The sequence below is a fragment of the Poecilia reticulata genome, chromosome 14 (genome assembly GCF_904066995.2).
Source record: "Poecilia reticulata chromosome 14, P_reticulata-male-v2, whole genome shotgun sequence".
NCBI classification, from domain to species: domain Eukaryota; kingdom Metazoa; phylum Chordata; class Actinopteri; order Cyprinodontiformes; family Poeciliidae; genus Poecilia; species Poecilia reticulata.
The window spans coordinates 25,693,693-25,711,581 of NC_088843.1; the positions used below are offsets into that span (position 1 = coordinate 25,693,693).

At 39.5% G+C, this 17,889-nt stretch overlaps 1 protein-coding gene across 1 annotated transcript in view; it reads right to left on the reverse strand.

Moving 5' to 3' along the window:
* Window positions 1-1,947: 1,947 nt before the first annotated feature.
* galnt10 (UDP-N-acetyl-alpha-D-galactosamine:polypeptide N-acetylgalactosaminyltransferase 10 (GalNAc-T10)) overlaps window positions 1,948-17,889 on the reverse strand; it is a 104,848-nt gene continuing 88,906 nt past the window's right edge. The window contains exons 9-12 of the mRNA XM_008428460.3: window positions 12,836-13,057; window positions 12,476-12,592; window positions 10,084-10,233; window positions 1,948-8,980 (exon numbers count right to left, since the gene is read on the reverse strand). Coding sequence (XP_008426682.1) covers window positions 8,816-8,980; window positions 10,084-10,233; window positions 12,476-12,592; window positions 12,836-13,057 — 654 coding nt within the window. The 3' untranslated portion in view covers window positions 1,948-8,815. The remainder of the gene's footprint in view (window positions 8,981-10,083; window positions 10,234-12,475; window positions 12,593-12,835; window positions 13,058-17,889) is intronic.

Consider the following 17,889-nt stretch of genomic DNA (forward strand, 5'->3'; position numbering starts at 1 on the left):
CAGGGCCATACAGACACACACAGGACAGAGTGACCACTTAACTCAGCAGTCATGATTTTGGACTTTGGAAATAATCTGGAGTACCTGAAGAGAACCTACATATGAACATAAAGTAAGCATAATTGTGTAGGCAATATGTCAATTACCCAAAGTCCAAGGAAAAACTTTGAAAGACTCAGAAATACCAGAGAATTACTGATCAGATTTTTAAAGATTACAATAAATTCTGGCTGCTTGCAGGGGAAATATGGACAAATGAAGAAAACTAAGTTCCTTTTACTGTTGTTGGGTTTGTAAGGAAATGTGTGATTATTTCCTTCACACACCTTCATTTTTTTCCTTCTTAAGTCTCTTGTCTGACAACAGAACTGAATCCAAAAGTAATACTTCAAAATGGTCACAATCTCAAAAAAAAAGTCAACCGGCAGCCCAGCGCCTCAGAGCGTCATTAACAAACTGTGTCATTGGAGCATCTTCCCTTTTATGCTGCGCAATCATAGTGATGCGTCGACCCACAGAGAGCCACAGAGTGAGTGATGCCTTTTTCTCTTTTATAATGGGGCCGAGCCTAATAAAGAAACTTAATGGAGATCTTTAATGGAAGACTGTGCTAATGTAATAGCCTGATCTCTGTCCTAGTTACAGCTCATGAGTCTGAGGGAATGCTGATTATTTGGTAATTAACTGGGAATAAATATAAAAGGGGAAAAAAAACACTGGTCAATGGAGAATCATAACCTTTGCTGATTAAAGTCTAGGACATTCACATTTGCAATTGCAAAAGAGGAAAAGAAATCCAGACACATTTTAATTAGGACTTTATAGCACCAGCACCATGCTTACTGAAACTGTGTAATCATGTCAAAGCTCCAATAAGACAGAGGCTATAAAATGTTCACCCAAACCCTGAACGAGCTCCGTCAGAGTCACCATGACGAGCTGAGCGAGAAACGAATTGCAAAAGCAATAATGGTCGGGCGAAGAATGAATCACAGAAAACTGGGAAACTATAAGAGTTACCAGGCCTGCAGAGGGAAATATGATTAGGGATTAATGTCGGTAGAAAGCGCATTTTTGCACCATCGGTTGCAGAAACGGTTAAAATGATACAAAGCCAGCAACAAGAAGCGACAAGAGAAAGAAATTAGGAAGCTGTGGGCACCAGACGTCGCCGGCAGAGTTATTTAGGAAACACGATGGCAGCAGGAATGAGCAGCCGCTTCGTCCACCTGCTGCTCTGGTCGCTGCTGTTGAGATGTCACAGACTGACTGACTGAAGGCAAATCAGGTCTGCACAATGAAGGAGAAAATTCATAACAATGTCATCTAAGACATCTATGACATTAGGAAACGATATTTCCATTATTTTCATGTTACTTAATCTTTTTTTTTTATGAATTTAAAATGTTGCTTTTAAATTACATTTAAATACATTTAAAGTTATTTAAATGTATGAGGAATTGATGCTTACTGTTGTGGCGGAAAGGTGACAAAATATATGATTATCATGATTGTTCACACATTTTCTACATCCGCTAATGAGAAATTACTGTTAAATTACTGACATCTTATTTTATTGCACTTGTGGCAAACGACCCGACACAGAAACATTCCTGCTTTTGGTTTTCATCCCGTTTACCATGTAGGCAATGAGCCGTGTTGCTGTGGTGTTGGAAATAAAAACTTTTCAGCCACTATATGGCAGATTCAAAGGATAGATCTGGTATATCCCTATACATGGATATATGTTTTTCTAAAGTGTTGTGCATTGACTGGTTTTGTCTCTGCTCTTATTTTCTGTTAACAGGAAAACTAACCTCAGCGAAGATAAGATACTGATGACACCCAGCCCAGCAGAACCCCAGTTTGAAATGATATCTCTTTAAATGATGTCGTGTTGGATTTCACTTTGCAATTTATTTTATAAAACACACAAGAGAGACAAAATTTCCTCCAAATATATAAACCTTTTTATTTTACAGTTTCAGCAAAATATCCTACATCTCCAGTTGCTCTGCACAGTTTGGTAAATATCTAAATACAGTTTGACAGTTTTAATCTCAGTAGAAAAAATACGGGATTTTTTTGTCCAGTTACAAAATGTACACAACATAATTCCCACATGTAGGTGACAATCTGTGACAGGCTGACACATTAAAAACTCTTAGAAAACAAGCTCATCCGCCAATTTCCTCTAAACTCGACATCCCGGGAGAGAAAAATAATAATAATAGTAATAATAATAATTTGATGTTACAGTACAGATGAATGGCACATTCACAACAGAGTTTACCCTCTAATGCTTGGAAATTACTGAGTAAGTGCCAGGAAATATTTTGTGTAGTTAAACTGCTTTTATCCCGTCATTCTGAGTCATGGTGAATTTCTGCAGTTGCATTATATTAGTTTGAAGTGCTTCACCTAAATACATGGAAAATAAAAATAAAGTGGAAGTCAATAGACCCGTGAAGGTCCAAAAGAATCCGTTTCATGTTTAAAACACACATCACAGGTGTAAAGAAAGAGTTCAGGGCTCAAATAAAACCTCCTGTAAACATAAAAGGACACAGCAGTTTAATTTACAGGAACAAATGTTCATGGAAGCTGCAGCTTTGGTCTCAGACTGAACCTCGGGAATCCTCTGAACCAGGTTTCAAAGAACTCAAATCGTCACACACTCTTAGTAATGAAACAAACAGTAGCTGTTTACATGAGGTTTGCATGAGAGTTGGTGGTTAATCAGAGCTTGGCCAATACAGCATCACTCAGTGAGCCTTTGCTCAAAGCTGCAGGGATAAAGGAGATCGGGGCGTGCTTAGAAGGAGGAAGTCAACAAATTTGTCCAACTTTTATCCTTAAATTAGTTACTGTGGTGTCTGCACCAAAACCTGAGACTAAGCATCCAGCTCCTAAGCTTATAAATCCTTCACTGTCTGAGTTTTCCGTCAAGCTGTGCTGCTCACACTGCACTTATTTAAGTTTGTCTGCCTGCAGCTTAAGACTGGGTGTGAAGTTCTAACAGGAAGAGCAAATCACTTAATTATATGTTTTTAAGATATGAAAGAAAAGAGAATACACCCTCAAGGAATATCACTTGAATGTCAAATGACTCAAAGTTAAATCATCTCTCCAGCTGTGGTTCTTGCATTAATGGCTCCCTGGGTGAGTCCTCCTCCTTACGCATATCCATTCTTTTTCTTTTGACAAATAGATTTCAGATTTTCCAAATGAAAACTGAGCTTTTACACAATCTAGGATATGCTTTCCACTTTATCTGTTGTTTTCATGATTCACTCAATTCCAAGGAAAAGCGTGAAAATGCTATTTTCCATGTCACACATAAAATGAGGATTATATAAAGAAACATAACACATCTAACCGAGGTCTTACAATGCAGATTACATTTTGAACCAAAGATGATTTAATTCACATCATGCTCCTTTTACAAACAGAATAAATATAAATCTGCAATTTAAATACAAACTTCATCATCATTAGCCTCTTCAAGTATACAGCCACATTTTATTACAATGTTTGGAGGATGGCCAGGCTGATTCAACTGGTTATGCTAGTTGCAATAAAAACCTTATCTGGGACAACTAATCATTTCATTTTTTTAAAAACTTGCACCATCCCTTACCAATTGACACCCTGGGTGATGAGCCCCATTGCTAGATCAAATCAAAGACTTGAGTAAGATGAGAAAAAAAAAAAAAACTCCTCGACTATCTCATGCGATTGGAAAAGTTCACCAACACAAAACAAAAGTTTGTTGATGGACAAAACAGGTTACAAGGCTGCATAAACCAGTCATAGAACTAAAAGGCAAAACTGCAGTCAAGTCATTGCAAAAATGAGGAAACTGAAAGTGAAAAAAGGATAAAATATCTTTGAAACAGTTGCAGCTTGTTTGAAGGTATGGAAAAGCAAAAAAGTCGACAAAATTAAAGAATAGTTAAAAATAATGTGTACAGCTTTGTGCACAGCTTTGCAAAAGAAGATGTTGCACACAAGATGAAGCTAATAGAAGTGAATGTAAGCATGTTTATTGTTGCACTAATTCAAGGAGCACAGGGTGAGTCAAGTACTGGAGAAAATTAAATCATAATATGGGACAAAGGGAGTGATGGGCAGGGGGGACAGATGGGAAGACATTTACACGTGTGAGTGTTCAAAAGACCAAAAAAAATAATAATAAAAATTGACTGATTACTAGTCTGCAGAAATGTGGAACAGGAGAATTTATAGGATACAAATACAAGCAGAAAACTAATTTATGACATGCAGAAAACCTGAACAACGGTGGAAAGTGTGTATTATCAGAGAAGTGCTGAGGTGATTCAAAGGTAAACATTAAGTGTTGAAAAAATAAAAAAAATATATATTTCCAGTATTTTTTTAAGGTAAATAATTGACAATGGAGTGTTATTTCCAGAAGTCATTCCCAAATCAGCTGCAGTGATGAAACTCAAACCATGCAGCTGTGGAGCAGAAGAGTCTGTCTCTGCTTTTCAGCCCGTAAAACTTCACAAAGTTTGAGATGTTTATACTAAACTTACTGTTTGATTCTGATCCTCTGAAAGTTTTCATTGAAAAAATAAGAAAAAACAGAAAGATAAAAATCAAGGCTCCTTTGCTCAGTATGTCAGACAGCTGAACTATTTGCACTGATTTGTCTGATTTCATAGTGTAAGACACCAAACCAACAGCTGCCAGTGATCATCACTATCCAGATTCATTTTCATTAAATCAATGATAGTCTGGCTCAGTACTTACTCTTTTTCCTTTTCAAACTAAAATATTTTGCCTGGAGTATCCACCACTCTACCAATCATTCACCTCTGTCCTGATCTGTCCAAGTGAATATGAGTTAGAGAACAGAACAGTCATCATGTGGCATCAGGCTGTGAAAAGGTCAGACGCCTGCAGGACTTTGGTCTGGCTGGGTTTATGAGTCGGTAACCGAGCTTCTGCAGTGATTCAGTGAATCACGTGTCGCACCCTAAACATCTGATGATGAACGGATACGTCCAGACATGTCGCTGGAAGGTCAGTGGCAACTTCTGAACAGACTCAGCATTTCCACCAGTCATTTCAACTCTCCAGATTAATAAAGTAAAACAAAGTTCCTGAAACATCTGAAACCAGAAGTTAAGAATACTCAAACATTTTTTTTTCTCTCTCTCTCTGCTGAAGTTAAATATGACCAAACTTTTATTGTGTTAACTTGGTTAGAACTGCCAGAATTGCCTGTGGTCCTTCGTATTTTGTAAATGCTAGAAAACTTGGTAAGAAAATTTTTTAGAACTAATTTTTTTTTTTTGTAAGAAATTGACACAAGTCATACATTTTAAAAGACAGTGGTCTGATGCTGACCAAACGTATGTAAACTTTTGAATTTGGGGAAAATTACAGAAAAAAATTCTAAAAAATGTTCTCACCAAGTTTTCTGGTATTTAGCAGAACTTGTTTGTGTCTTTTTTTTTTATTATTTATATGTACATATCTGATTTCAACATTTTCTTTTGCTTTTTGTGGGGAGGTCTGTATTGTCAACCCGTTTCCTGTGTTTTGTCCATAAATCAAACTATTCAACGTGAGAACATTCTGCTAAAACTGATGGTTCCTTTGCAGAAGAAGATTAACATGATTGAAAGAAAAACAAAAAGAACTGATGTTAATTTTAAGACCTTCAACCTTTTTCTCAGAATTCTAACTTCTCAGGATTCCAACATTAAAGTCAGAATTCAGTTTTTTCCCCTGTAACATTAAAACTCTTCCATATTCATCAATACAAGGGACAAAAAAAGTAAAGATTGCCTCTGAAACTTACATTTTAGCAGATTCCTTGAAAGATATTAATATGGTTATAATTAAGACACTAAGTTAGTACGAACATCTCAGACACAACAGGTGACCGAATGCTACTTTGTGTTTTAAGAACTTTTTAACCTCATGAATACTAATGCGTCAAGGCGTAAAGTATTTGTTTTATTTTGTAGTTCAGATGAATGATATATATGGACGCTGTTTCAGTTGTCATTGTGGTTCTAAAGTTGCTAATTTAACAGAATAAATTTCCATCTTTTTTTTTTTTTTGCTTTGTTTAAAATTCAGTTGTACTAAAGAAGAAGTGCTGAGCATATAGTAGCTTGCAGAAGCTTTAACCCTAATAATTTTTAAAGTGTTGCTATTTAAAACAAATGCTAGCAAGCTATGCTAGCTACAACAGCGAACAAACTCTTCCATGCTAGCATGGTTATGTTTGCTGGGTTTCAGTTTTAAGTACTTAAAGTTAATTGTTGTTAAATAATATCAGTGAACTGGGATACACAGCAGACGAGCAAAGAAAGGATGACAAATTATAAATAATATGAAAGTGAGCCGGGCTGCACAGTGGCGCAGCTGGTAGAGCTGTTGCCTTGCAGCAAGAAGGTTCTGTGTTTGATTCCTGGCCCTGGTCTTTCTGCATGGAGTTTGCATGTTCTCCCTGTGCATGCGTGGTTTTTCTCCGGGTACTCCGGTTTCCTCCCACAGTCCAAAAACATGACTGTCAGGTTAATTGGCCTCTCCAAATTGTCCCTAAGTGTGAGTGTGTGTGTGCATGGTTGTGTGTCTCTGTGTTGCGCTGCGACAGACTGGCGACCTGTCCAGTGTGACCCCGCCTCTCACCCGGAACGTTAGCTGGAGATGGGCCCTGCAATGAAGCGACTTCTTCTGAACGTTTGCCGCGTAAACTGCTGGCGAAGCACGGCGAGTCTTTTAGAGGAATTAAAAGCCTTTTCTTGAGTGTTTGCTTCACAGCTGATTGAATAGAAGTATGAAATAGTGCAGATGCATTTTCCCTGCATAAAGCACCTTTTTCTTACATAAATCTGTAAAAGCCTTTTTTCCAGATTTTTGCATGCTGTTGGTTGATGTGTTCATACACTAAAAATTTTGTGAGTTTTTATTTTATTATTTTATTTCACTTTAAAAGAAAATCAGGAATAAAATGTATATTTCATCCTCACTGATCAGGACAGATCCAGCAAAAAAAAAAAAAACCTGATTCTTTTCAGCTAACTGATGCATCTCCAGTTTGTTCACAGACAATAAAGCACTTGATCTGAAGAAAAAAGAAAAAACTTGTAATGAAGCAAAATCATTAATTATTTTCCAGCTGATTTACTGAATCTCTCCAAACTGAGTTAGGAAGTGTGGAGCATCCCAGAAAAACCCAAAAGGAAAACAAACTTTATCGAAACAAAGAAAACATCAAGGTGAATCTCAGAAAATAAAGAAAAATAAATTAACAGACAAAAACATCTGAAATTAGAACCACCACCAGGTCTTTCTCTTTACCATTAAAGTACTTTGGATTGAACACAGGTGAGAAAAAAGAACCAGAATCACAGCAACTTGCCAGGATTAAGGTCTAGGAAAGGCTGCAGTTAACCTTCGAAGGCAGGAGAAACTATGGTAGGAAAAACATTCTCTGTAGGTTTGTGCTTTTGGAGCACGCCAACTTTGAAAGCTTCACAGGAGTCAAGAATAAACAGCGCTGCCTTCACTACACCGCAGGTCATTTTAGCTTCATTTTAAAGTCACAGAAGCTCCACTGTGACTGCCTGAAACGCTCTCTGTCACTGTGAACACAAAACCTTCTGGTTTCCAACTAAAGGCACTAAGATTTCCATTCAAGTTTATCTGAATCCCAGCGATAGCTCGGTGAGGCCATCCGGAGTAATTCAGCCAAAGTGATGAATCAGCTTGGCTGGCGGCCAATCGGGCCCCGGCCTGCCATGAATCAGCGGGCCCGCCCGTCACACAGCCGGAGAACAAGACCCGCTGCTCGGCCGTCTGTGACGAGGTCGTTCCAGTGACTGAACTGGGAAGCAGCAGAGGACAGCTTAGAAACGTTTACATGTGGGGGAGAGCATGGGGAATACATCCCAGGTTTCAAAGTTGGGTTTGAAATCGGCGAGGGGCAAAAAAACAAAACAAATGTGCAACGTTTTACTGTACCAAGCAGGACAGATCCCAACATCAGACGGCAGTCGTGTTTGAAGAAAATAGAAGGCCAACGCGGCACGGAGACGAATCTGAGAGTGACTCATGGGTAAACGTTGGGAGGGCAGAGAATAAAGGGGGGAAACGAGCTGAACGTGTGCAGAAGGTGGCAGTCTCGTCCCCTCGGTCTCTCTGTCAGCTCCGCTCATGGCGTCTCTGCCTGCAGACGTAGAGGAGAACCCATTTGCTGGCTGATTCTCGGAGTGGTTCTGCCTGGCTTCACCGGGTGTCAGGATGACTTTGGCTCAGCGCGAAGCCGCCTCCCTCCCCTCCCACAAGCTCCCCCAGGGAGGTTGTCAGAGCCGGAGAGACATAAGGGGATTTAAAAAGGGAGAGAATGGAAAGGGTGGGCAAAATGCAGTCGAGCAGGGAGATTGAGACGGACGGAAGGGCAGAGGCACATCGTGAGGGCCAGGAGGGAGGGCGAAACAAGAAATAGGGGATAAAAGGGAGAGGGAATGATGAGGAATTTTGGGTAATAACTCAAAAGCAAAACCAGGAAGTGAGACAGACCCGCTGCCAAAGCACAACACCCTTAAGTCACTTTTACACCATTAATCAGAATAAATTTCAGTCTCTCCTTTAACTTCTCTTTACGATATCCCATCTTGATTTACTTCTGGCACCTTTGCAAGAAAAAAATAACAGCCTTCCACCCCCAAGCTCCAGGACAACAGGGAGCGCTCCTGTTCACAGCAGTAGCAGCAACGTCGGCGGCCGATTCCACGGCTGCACGAGTCCAGAGTCTCTGAGCTGCACAGACTCAGTTCGTCCCGCGGTTAAAGTTCTCCAAAACTGTGCTGTTGGTTCTCTCAAACAGCCACTGCTGGCTGGGGGACGAGGGGTCACACGTGTTCATGAAGACCCGCCGCTCGTTGGCGTTGCTGTCCACGCAGCTGTTGCTGATGGGGTGATAGAGGTTTTTGTCCTGGAGAACGAGAAGACAGACAGATCAGAGAAAGGAAGGATGGAAAACAACTGATGGGTTTAACAGTAGAGTCCAGTTCTCAGATCTGTATTGACTATTTAAAATGTTCTTCAATTTTACAGTCTGACACATCAGTACAATGTAAAAATGACCAGCCTTTAGCATACAAGTGTGTGTTTGTAGATGAGATTTAAAGACATCAGCATTGAGATGACAGAAGCAACTGTTGCTAGAAGCAAAGAAACTATATAAAAAACATGTTAATTACATTTTTTGCACAAAATCATCCTTAGATAATTAAATTTTAACCTGGTCAGTTTGGAATTAGCCGTTTGAGGACTCTGTCACTTTAAATCCAACTAATCTGCTGCTGGCCACGCCCCCCAACTCAACATCTACACTCACCAATGAAAATTGCTGCAAATGGATAAAACCATACATCTTTGAAAAGCAGAAGTGGAGCCTACTGCACAACTAACAAGAATGCAGCAAGTGGTTTCTGGATGGAAAGTGAACAACAAAGCAGTTGCTTTTTCCAGCAGCCGTTGTACGCATGCAGCAGTAAAACCTGCTGACCAAATGAGCTGGAGCTTTGCTTGGGTTGCTAGGTGACTAGAAGGGCACCACTGGCATTGCTAGGTGACGAGATGGACTCAGGTGGGGTTGCTAGGTGAGAGACAGTGGCTGCTGATTAGTGATGATATATCCTGGGAATTTTAGAAACGGCTCATTTACGGACACCAGAAAACATTAACTTATTACCAAAAATAAGTTAATGTTATTAACTTATTTCAGAAGCAGTAGAGATCTAAATAGAAATACAAAAATATGTAGAATATGAATTTTGCACAATATGTCCCCTTTAATAAGTAATTGCTGGATAGGATGAACTCTGTAGTGTACATGATTTTTGAATTTGTAAAAGGAGCAAATCATTTTTATTGTACATTGATGCACTAAAGATGGTTGTACTTTGCGTTATACCATAACTGTTGATTAATTTAAGACTCAGACCAATATAAATAAAATATGCTGCTTTCTTACAGCATTCAACAGAAAATAGTCAGCTTCATTTTTCCAGCTCAAGAAAGACAGTAGAGTACCTTCCTATAGCGCCACAGCTGGTTCCCCCTCATGCCGTGGCAGTCGTACAGCGTGACAGGACTGTGGTGGGAGATGGCATCGAAGCAGAGCTTTTTGGTGTGCATCGGGTCACCCACCCGGATGTCTTCCCTCCAGCCAAACGTGAACACCTGCAGGGAACACAGACTTCATGTTGGATCAAAAGAGACAAATCAGTGGGAATCTGTAAAAGTTGGAAAGTTCAATAACAGTCTCAATCAAACCAGAAAGTATTGCTTTGCTGTGTGTTTTTACTAATGGTTCAGCCATTCCGGCTCTCCGACCGGAAGAGTTTCCTCGCTTCTTTTGTAGTGAACCAAAAAAGATCTGACAAGGACATCCACTTAAGGACCTCCTGTGATTTGCAGCAAATCCATTTCTCCTTAGTGCCAAAAACGACTCGCAACCATGTCACAAATTAAACTACAATGCGTCTTTGGACAAAAGCAATTAAACTGTCGAAGCCATGAAGACGTCCAGGAAACAAAAGGGGACGTTCAATCCATTAAGGTTGCATTATGAGCTCAGTTTAAAGATCCTTGGTGTGACACACAAGAACAAACGCAAGCCTTCTGAGACATGGGAAGGTAATGAAGTCTTTGCCTGTATGTGGCGTTCATGTGTGTTTAGCCAAGGATGATGATTAATAAAGAGACAATAACAGTGGCTCAATCTATGGGGACAAACCTTCAATCTTCTTCAATGCCACTTTGTAATAAAAACATTTGAGGTGAGAGAGACAGTAAGGTTTATTATAAGGATATTAAGGGAGCTGGTCAGATTGATGCAACTCAATAACACCGTGATATAAATAAAGCTGAAAGAATTATGGATCTATGAGTACAACTTGCAATACGTTCCAACAGATTTGTTCACTATGTGAGATATAAGAAGGTACATTTTTGAACTGACTGGCCACCAGAAAAATATGAGACTTTGCAGTGCAATCAAGAGACCTGATTTGTTCAACTCAACAAACCAAGAAGATCTGACTGATAAAAATTACGTTATGGGGAGGATAAAGGTCACAAGACTCTAACAGCTGCATATATAGAGACGCATGATGCAGATGTTCTCTGTCTTTATCCAAATGAATGTTTGGTCAGACACCAATTAACTAATTGAACTACAGTGATAAGAAGTCTTAAGCTGTTGAGGTACAGTCACAGGGAGCCGAACATGGCAGAGATAAGAAAATTAATTACCTGCAGCAAATGGGATGAGAGAGCAGAGGCAGCTTCAATTTCTCTTGAAATAACTTAAATAAACTTAGTCACTGTTAGACAGAAATGATCAAGAATAAATGGTGACCAATAGGAAGTAGACTACTTTTTAGTTATTAAATCAAATATATTACGCCACAGAAACTAGAGCTATCACATCAAATCCACTGATAAAGACCCAAAATAAGATATTTAGTAATTATCAGTGATTCACTTTTTCTTACAGAAAATGGTTGACCAATGAGGATTTGGTGAGGTTGTCACAGCATATACATGATCAATAAATTAAATATTTCAATAAAGAAATACCTTATATTTTTTGCATAATTTGTTTAATTTTATCCTGATTAAAAAAATAAATAAACAGGAAACATTTTCTTATTTTACCAAAATACAGACATGGTCAAAACCTCCCATTATAATGAGACTATTATATGGAGTGATCAGATGCAGTTTTATTTTTTGCAAAAGTATCTCTTCGCATAATGTATTAATTTATTTTTTAACAACTAAAGACTTTTTTTTATTACAGGTGAAGCTGTGAGAGTCCAGCTGATATTACCTAGTCTAATCCAAAAACTGAAAGTTGTACATGAATGTGCAGATATGATTTAAACCAGTGTCTTCTTGTGTCAGCAGTGAAAAACGTTCCGGTATCAAAAATGCAGGAAACCAGTGAACGCAACATGGTAGCTAAAAGACTTCAGGATGTTTAAAAGTGTCCTTCAGACTTCAGGACTGAAAGCGCTGCAGGTTATTGCTGCCAACTGTGTAGAGTTTGTTCAATATTGGCATTATGGGTGTGAGAACATCTTCCACACCACAGCAATTTCTTCCGCAGCAATTTCTTCCAACAATATAAATGTTTGTCTGACCAAAAGAAAAAGTGAAGAAACAAGAGTCAACAAACTGATCAGTCCCACACTCTAACAGGATAGGAATAGCTAGAATTGGGTGCTGGAGGTAAAATCCATCCAACTTGACACAGATAAGGTGAAATGACTGAAAACATTGATTAACCTAACTACATTGGACGGATTTGCAAATCCGTCCAAAAATAAAACTGTTTAGAAACTATTTTAAATGATTCAAAGAGTGATACAAACATATAGAAAATATAAACCAGTAAAATATGTCGGCTAATTCTTACCTGTCCGTGACTCCAGCTGACATCAACTCGGCCCTTCACACAGTTCTCCAGTCGTATTGGACTTCCAGACACAAAGTGTTTGCTCTCCATGCACAGTCCACTGGCCACGTTACGGACCTGCAGTAATAACGAGAAAACAACCGTCACAAACAAGACTTTAACCTGCAACAGTCCAAAATGCCCAATCACATGTACTCTATATTATATTGTTAGTGGTGTCAGAAGTAGTGAATAGAACGAGAAATACATCATTCCAGTAAGGAAGCATAACATTCTGATAAGTCAGGCAAACCAGCTTATAATTCAGTTTAGAGTTATCTGTCCTTTAGCCAACAAATCCATGAATGGGACAAACTGTACCTCTCCCCACGCGGCAGCAGGGGGCTCCACCGGCGGGTAGTGTTTGGGCAGATCCCAGGCCACCTCATTCATGAACCACTTGAAGTTCTTGCAGTTGAGTTTGTTGCGCAGCTCCTTTTGCGTCGTGACGTCTCCGGCCGACAGGTGGCGGTACTCGGGCCGGCGCTGGTAGATGTACTCGGCGTACTCGTCCATCCACACCTCCGCTACACGCTTCAGGTTCTGGAATTAAAAACAGTCTGATATTATTCTGGGAATCTTGGTGTAAGTCAGATTATCGTTCTTGTTGAGTCAAAATCCACAAGGAAATCATAACATGCCGGGCACCTCTAGGCACAGGTACCAAAATTACTAGCAAAAATACATAAATACAATGAAAACTTCCATGCATGCTTCTTCCAATGTGGTTTCATTCTGAAACTTTTGTAAAGTAAGAACTGGTAATTTCCAGTTTTTAATATATATGTAGCAACTGCTCCATAATATAGATAAATTAGAGATTAAACTAATGTCATTCAGTGAAATTAGTATTTGAGCCCAAACGAATCATGACCTGGAACCCAGAAGAGTTCCAAGTCAGGAATTAAATTTTCTATTGGTCATTATCAAAGTTTGCAAAAAAATCTCAGGAGGAAATTTCTTCCTAGCAATTCTATACTGAAATCACTAAATCTTTTAAAAGTGTATGTGGAGGTAAATGCTGCATGTCACCCTGAACACATCATTTCTATGGTAACCCACAACAGGGGCTGCATCGTGCTTTGGGCCTGATTATCTGTAGGGAGGCAAAGAAAGGTGACAAAGACCAGAGAAAGAAGATCACAGCCAGATTTACAACAGTGAATCTTTTTGTTGCTTTGTTTATCATGTACACATTTACACAGGAGAGGGAGAGTTGGATTTATGGTCCAACACCTGGAAAAGTAAGAAAATAAAAAAGCTGTTAATTATTATTTTTTAATTAACCAATTACTAATTGGATAACAAAAGGTGCTTAATTGGAGATTATTTTATTAAATTTTTTTATAGAATTTGAAGCCAAGACTGCCACCTGAGAAGTAGTACAGAAAAAGGAGGGTTTTTATTTTTCTGAATTGCAAATGTATATTTTTTGCACAGTTTTGGCTTAATTACTGAATATGTTGTTCTTTCAGCAAATGACCTTTGTTTGAGTCTGCATAATTAATTACCAAGTTAGCTGACTAATCGGTCATCCTTTCAGTCCTAAACAAACCGAACAACTACAGGTGTTGCACGTTTGACATATTTTTTAAAGTGAGCCGTAAATGCACAGGTGAGAATAAAACACTTGCACAATCGGAAATCCAACCATTTGAAGCCTTGTGGGTGTAAAGGCTTATTGAGACGAGCTGCTTCTGAAGTGTGTTTGCATGTCTGGGAGAACGCGCTGGAACCTTAGAGCTACGAATGATGAAAGGAAGAATAATCTGGGTTCAGCGCGGCTCCCAGGGAGGAAGAATCGCATCTCCTCCAGCCTTCAGAGGTACAGATGTTTTGGGAAAGTGCTTCCAGCCACACACAAAGCCCCGCAGCACGGCTCATTGCCTGCAGCGAAACTAAAGCTCCGAGCTTCTTCAGGTGAATTTGAGTGCAGCGGCTGGTTTTCCCGGCAGGCTGAGTGCATTCAGAGAGTCCTGGGATCCTCTGATCCACTCAGGACCCAGACTGTCAGGGAAGTTGTCTTTTTATTCAGAACCACAGCACCTGCTGAAGGGACTTCCTGCTTCTCCTGGGCAAGCAGGTTATGAGAGAATTACAGGAGAAAGACGATTCCTCTCCAAGAAATGCTTTATAGTGAAATAGGATGAAAAAAAAAAAAAAAAAACACTTCCAAACATTTCATTACAAGATGCTCCAGGAGGGGGAAGACACATATATTAGCGGTGCACTGATTGCAGTTTTCCAGCCAATCTAAAAAGCCTGACCTACCAATTCTGTTTCTGGTCGATGCTGATTTTCTTCTCTGAAATGTAGCAAGAAAGTTGCTGTATTGGCAACAGAGGGGTGACAACTAACAACCCGCAGACAATCCCAGGATGTGGATCTGTCAGTCAAACCTCTCTCACAGCAGAGCAAAAGAAGACGGTGATTGATTTTTAGACTTTTGCCCTGAACACAACATTTCTATGGTAACCCACAAAAGGGGCTGCCATAGCCCCTGTTGACAAGGAAGACAAGGTCAGCTTCACATGTGAATATCGACTAAGTAAGATCTCCCAAAATTAAGGAAGCCTTTTTCTGCGGCCCGGGTGGGGTGGGGGCGTGAACCGTCAGATAAGGCTTCTGCATGTTGGTGTTCCCGCTAAATCCTGAATATATCCAATTAGGGTTGCCATTCCCTTTTAATCACAGCCTGTGGGGTTTTCCCTCACTGGGAACGAGAATACAACCTGTTGAATGTGACAGGTAGCCAATCAGAAAGCGCGGTGACGTAAGAACAGAGGGGAATCCCAAACAGCGGATATATCGCGCAACTGTGAGTCCGGTGGATATCGGAGATAATATGTGGAAATGTTTATTATTATATGTAAAGGTCATTATTATATATCATTATGTTTATTCAGTTAAAAATGTTAACTATGAAAAAACACAGTTACCTCCAAATCATAGTGCAGCAAATAGAGCGGCTGCTCCCGCCTTTTCTTTTTGTTACATCTTTTATTTCTTAAAATGACTCCACAAACTATCACTATTGTTTCTACATCGTCATCCGTGTTTGGTTATTCTAAATTCCAGTATGCTATGTTGGGAGTTTTGTGGAGTTTCTTCTGGAATCGCGATGTTTGTGACTCGGTTCGTGTTGCCTCTGCCGTGTGGCTGGAGACACGAACCGATCAAACCTGTGGGACTTTTATCAGCTCTGTGGTCACAGAGATTTGGAGAATCGGCCGACAATTCTTAAATTTTGCTGTCTAAACCAGACTTAAGACTCACAAGCTCTACTCATCTCCTCTCGACCACTGCCCAAACGCTCTCTGACTCTGGTCGCTATGGTAACGTTTACATATCCCGTCAAAATAAGATACAGATGCGCCACAAAAATGAACATTTTACTTTCGTGAAAATTTTAACTAATAATACTGACTAACGGAGCCCTGAGCTTGTTTCTCTGCAACGAGATGGTCCCTTCTGGGAGTGACGAGAGACAATGACATCCGAAGTGTTGCTTATATGCACAGCCTGCTTGGTCTCTACGTGGCGAAGCAGTTTGAAGCTTCATTGCCTCATTAGCAGCCGGTTGCCGCATGTTACGCAGAGCGGGGTTGTAATGTGGGACTCACCTACCGGTCCGGGATAAATCCATTCTCCTGTCTCTTCTCTGGGCCTTTTCCCCTTTGCAAAGAAACTTTCCAAAGACATCTGATCTGTTTCTTACTCATTTTGCTGCTTGTGGCCTCAGCGTTGTTGCCAAGTAACCGAGAGAATCTGGTTAAAGGATTTTCAAAATAAAAGATCCTCCAGACTCAAATAATACATAAAACGGAAATATTGAATTATTTCTTGCGCGGCCCGGTGCCAATTGGTCCACGGACCGGGGGTTGGGGACCACTGCTCTAAAGCGTCTGCTGGACGTCTCTTCTTTAATGCTGCCCTTGCAGAAGTGGAAATCAGCATGACCCTCACAGAGCCTGGCACTGGGACTGACAACAGGCTGGATGACCTTTTTCCTCCTTGGACTGGAACACATGACATCACTTTATTTACAGAAATTGTGTTTTTCTATCAACAGTTCCCGTTTCCACTCTCTGAGGATCCATCAAGTCAACATAAAGGTTTTTATGCATGACAAAATCTGAAGTGTCTTTAGACTGAATGTAAATCTATATTGTAGTGCTGGATAATGTAGTAATTCCACGTTGATGTGTTTTCCTTAACTATTAATTAATTACACTTGCTGCAGAGTCGTGTCAGTGACTGGTTTTAAACTTTGGCCTTTAAAATTCCTCAAACTTCAGCATGTTCCTTTATTTAATAAGGAAGTTGTTATATCATAAATCTGCCTTTAATGCACAGTTTTCTGAATCTTGACTTGTTTTTAAAAACACACAAAACTTTCACTGCTTTTGAGTCAAATTTTGAAAATCTCTCTCAAACATCTCTTGCCAAGGACCGTTTTTGACTCCCGTTTATTTTGTTATTTGCAAACAAAAACTCGAGCTAATAACACAAAGAATTAAATACTTTAAATCAATTCTCTTGTGCCTTTATGGACACGTAAAACTTGCACCGTTTACTCAAATTGCTGCTCGAATGGACTTTATACACCTCGTTGCAGCTCCAGATGTGGTCTCTGTTCCATACAGACACAGCAGCAACACGGGTCAGGAGGTTCAGTCATACATTCAGCAGAGCAAAACACAGAAAGGTGTCTGAATGAGTCATGTATAGTGAAGAATATTCCGCTCCAGGCCAAGTGAACATTTCTCAACAGTCAGCGTCATGTGAGCTAATTATTAGAAAATATTAGGTTACAGATTACAAATGGAGAGGTTTTGACGCATTTTTGAGCTAAAAGGTGAAATACATCGCTGACACAAAATACCCAATCCCAATAAACATTTCCTGATATGATATGTTTCAAGGTTTAGTATGAATCAGAAATCAACAAACTGCCTGGCCTCTCTCCATAAGCAATAAATCAATTAAATCGCATGATAAATAAAATGGGGTCCATAATTTCCTTTTGCATGATTCGTCTTTTTTTCTCTTTTCTCTATATTTCTACCAAAAACTGAGACAGGACTACAAATTGCAGTTTTATTTTATTTTTTTACAATTGCAAAAGTTCTTAAAGTTTTCAATTTGAAAGACTCTGGTCTGAAAACTATAATTAACATAAAAACAATTTTTCTACTTTTTGTAATCAATCCATTTTAATGTATGTCAAGCTTTATACATTAAAAATCCACAGGTAGCAGAATTTAGGTCAGTACCATTTTTCTGAGCTAACGTTAAACCTTTACCATAAAAATTTGCACCAAGTCTCAAAACATTTGTTGCTACTGGAAATCTGAAACTAAATCACTCCCACA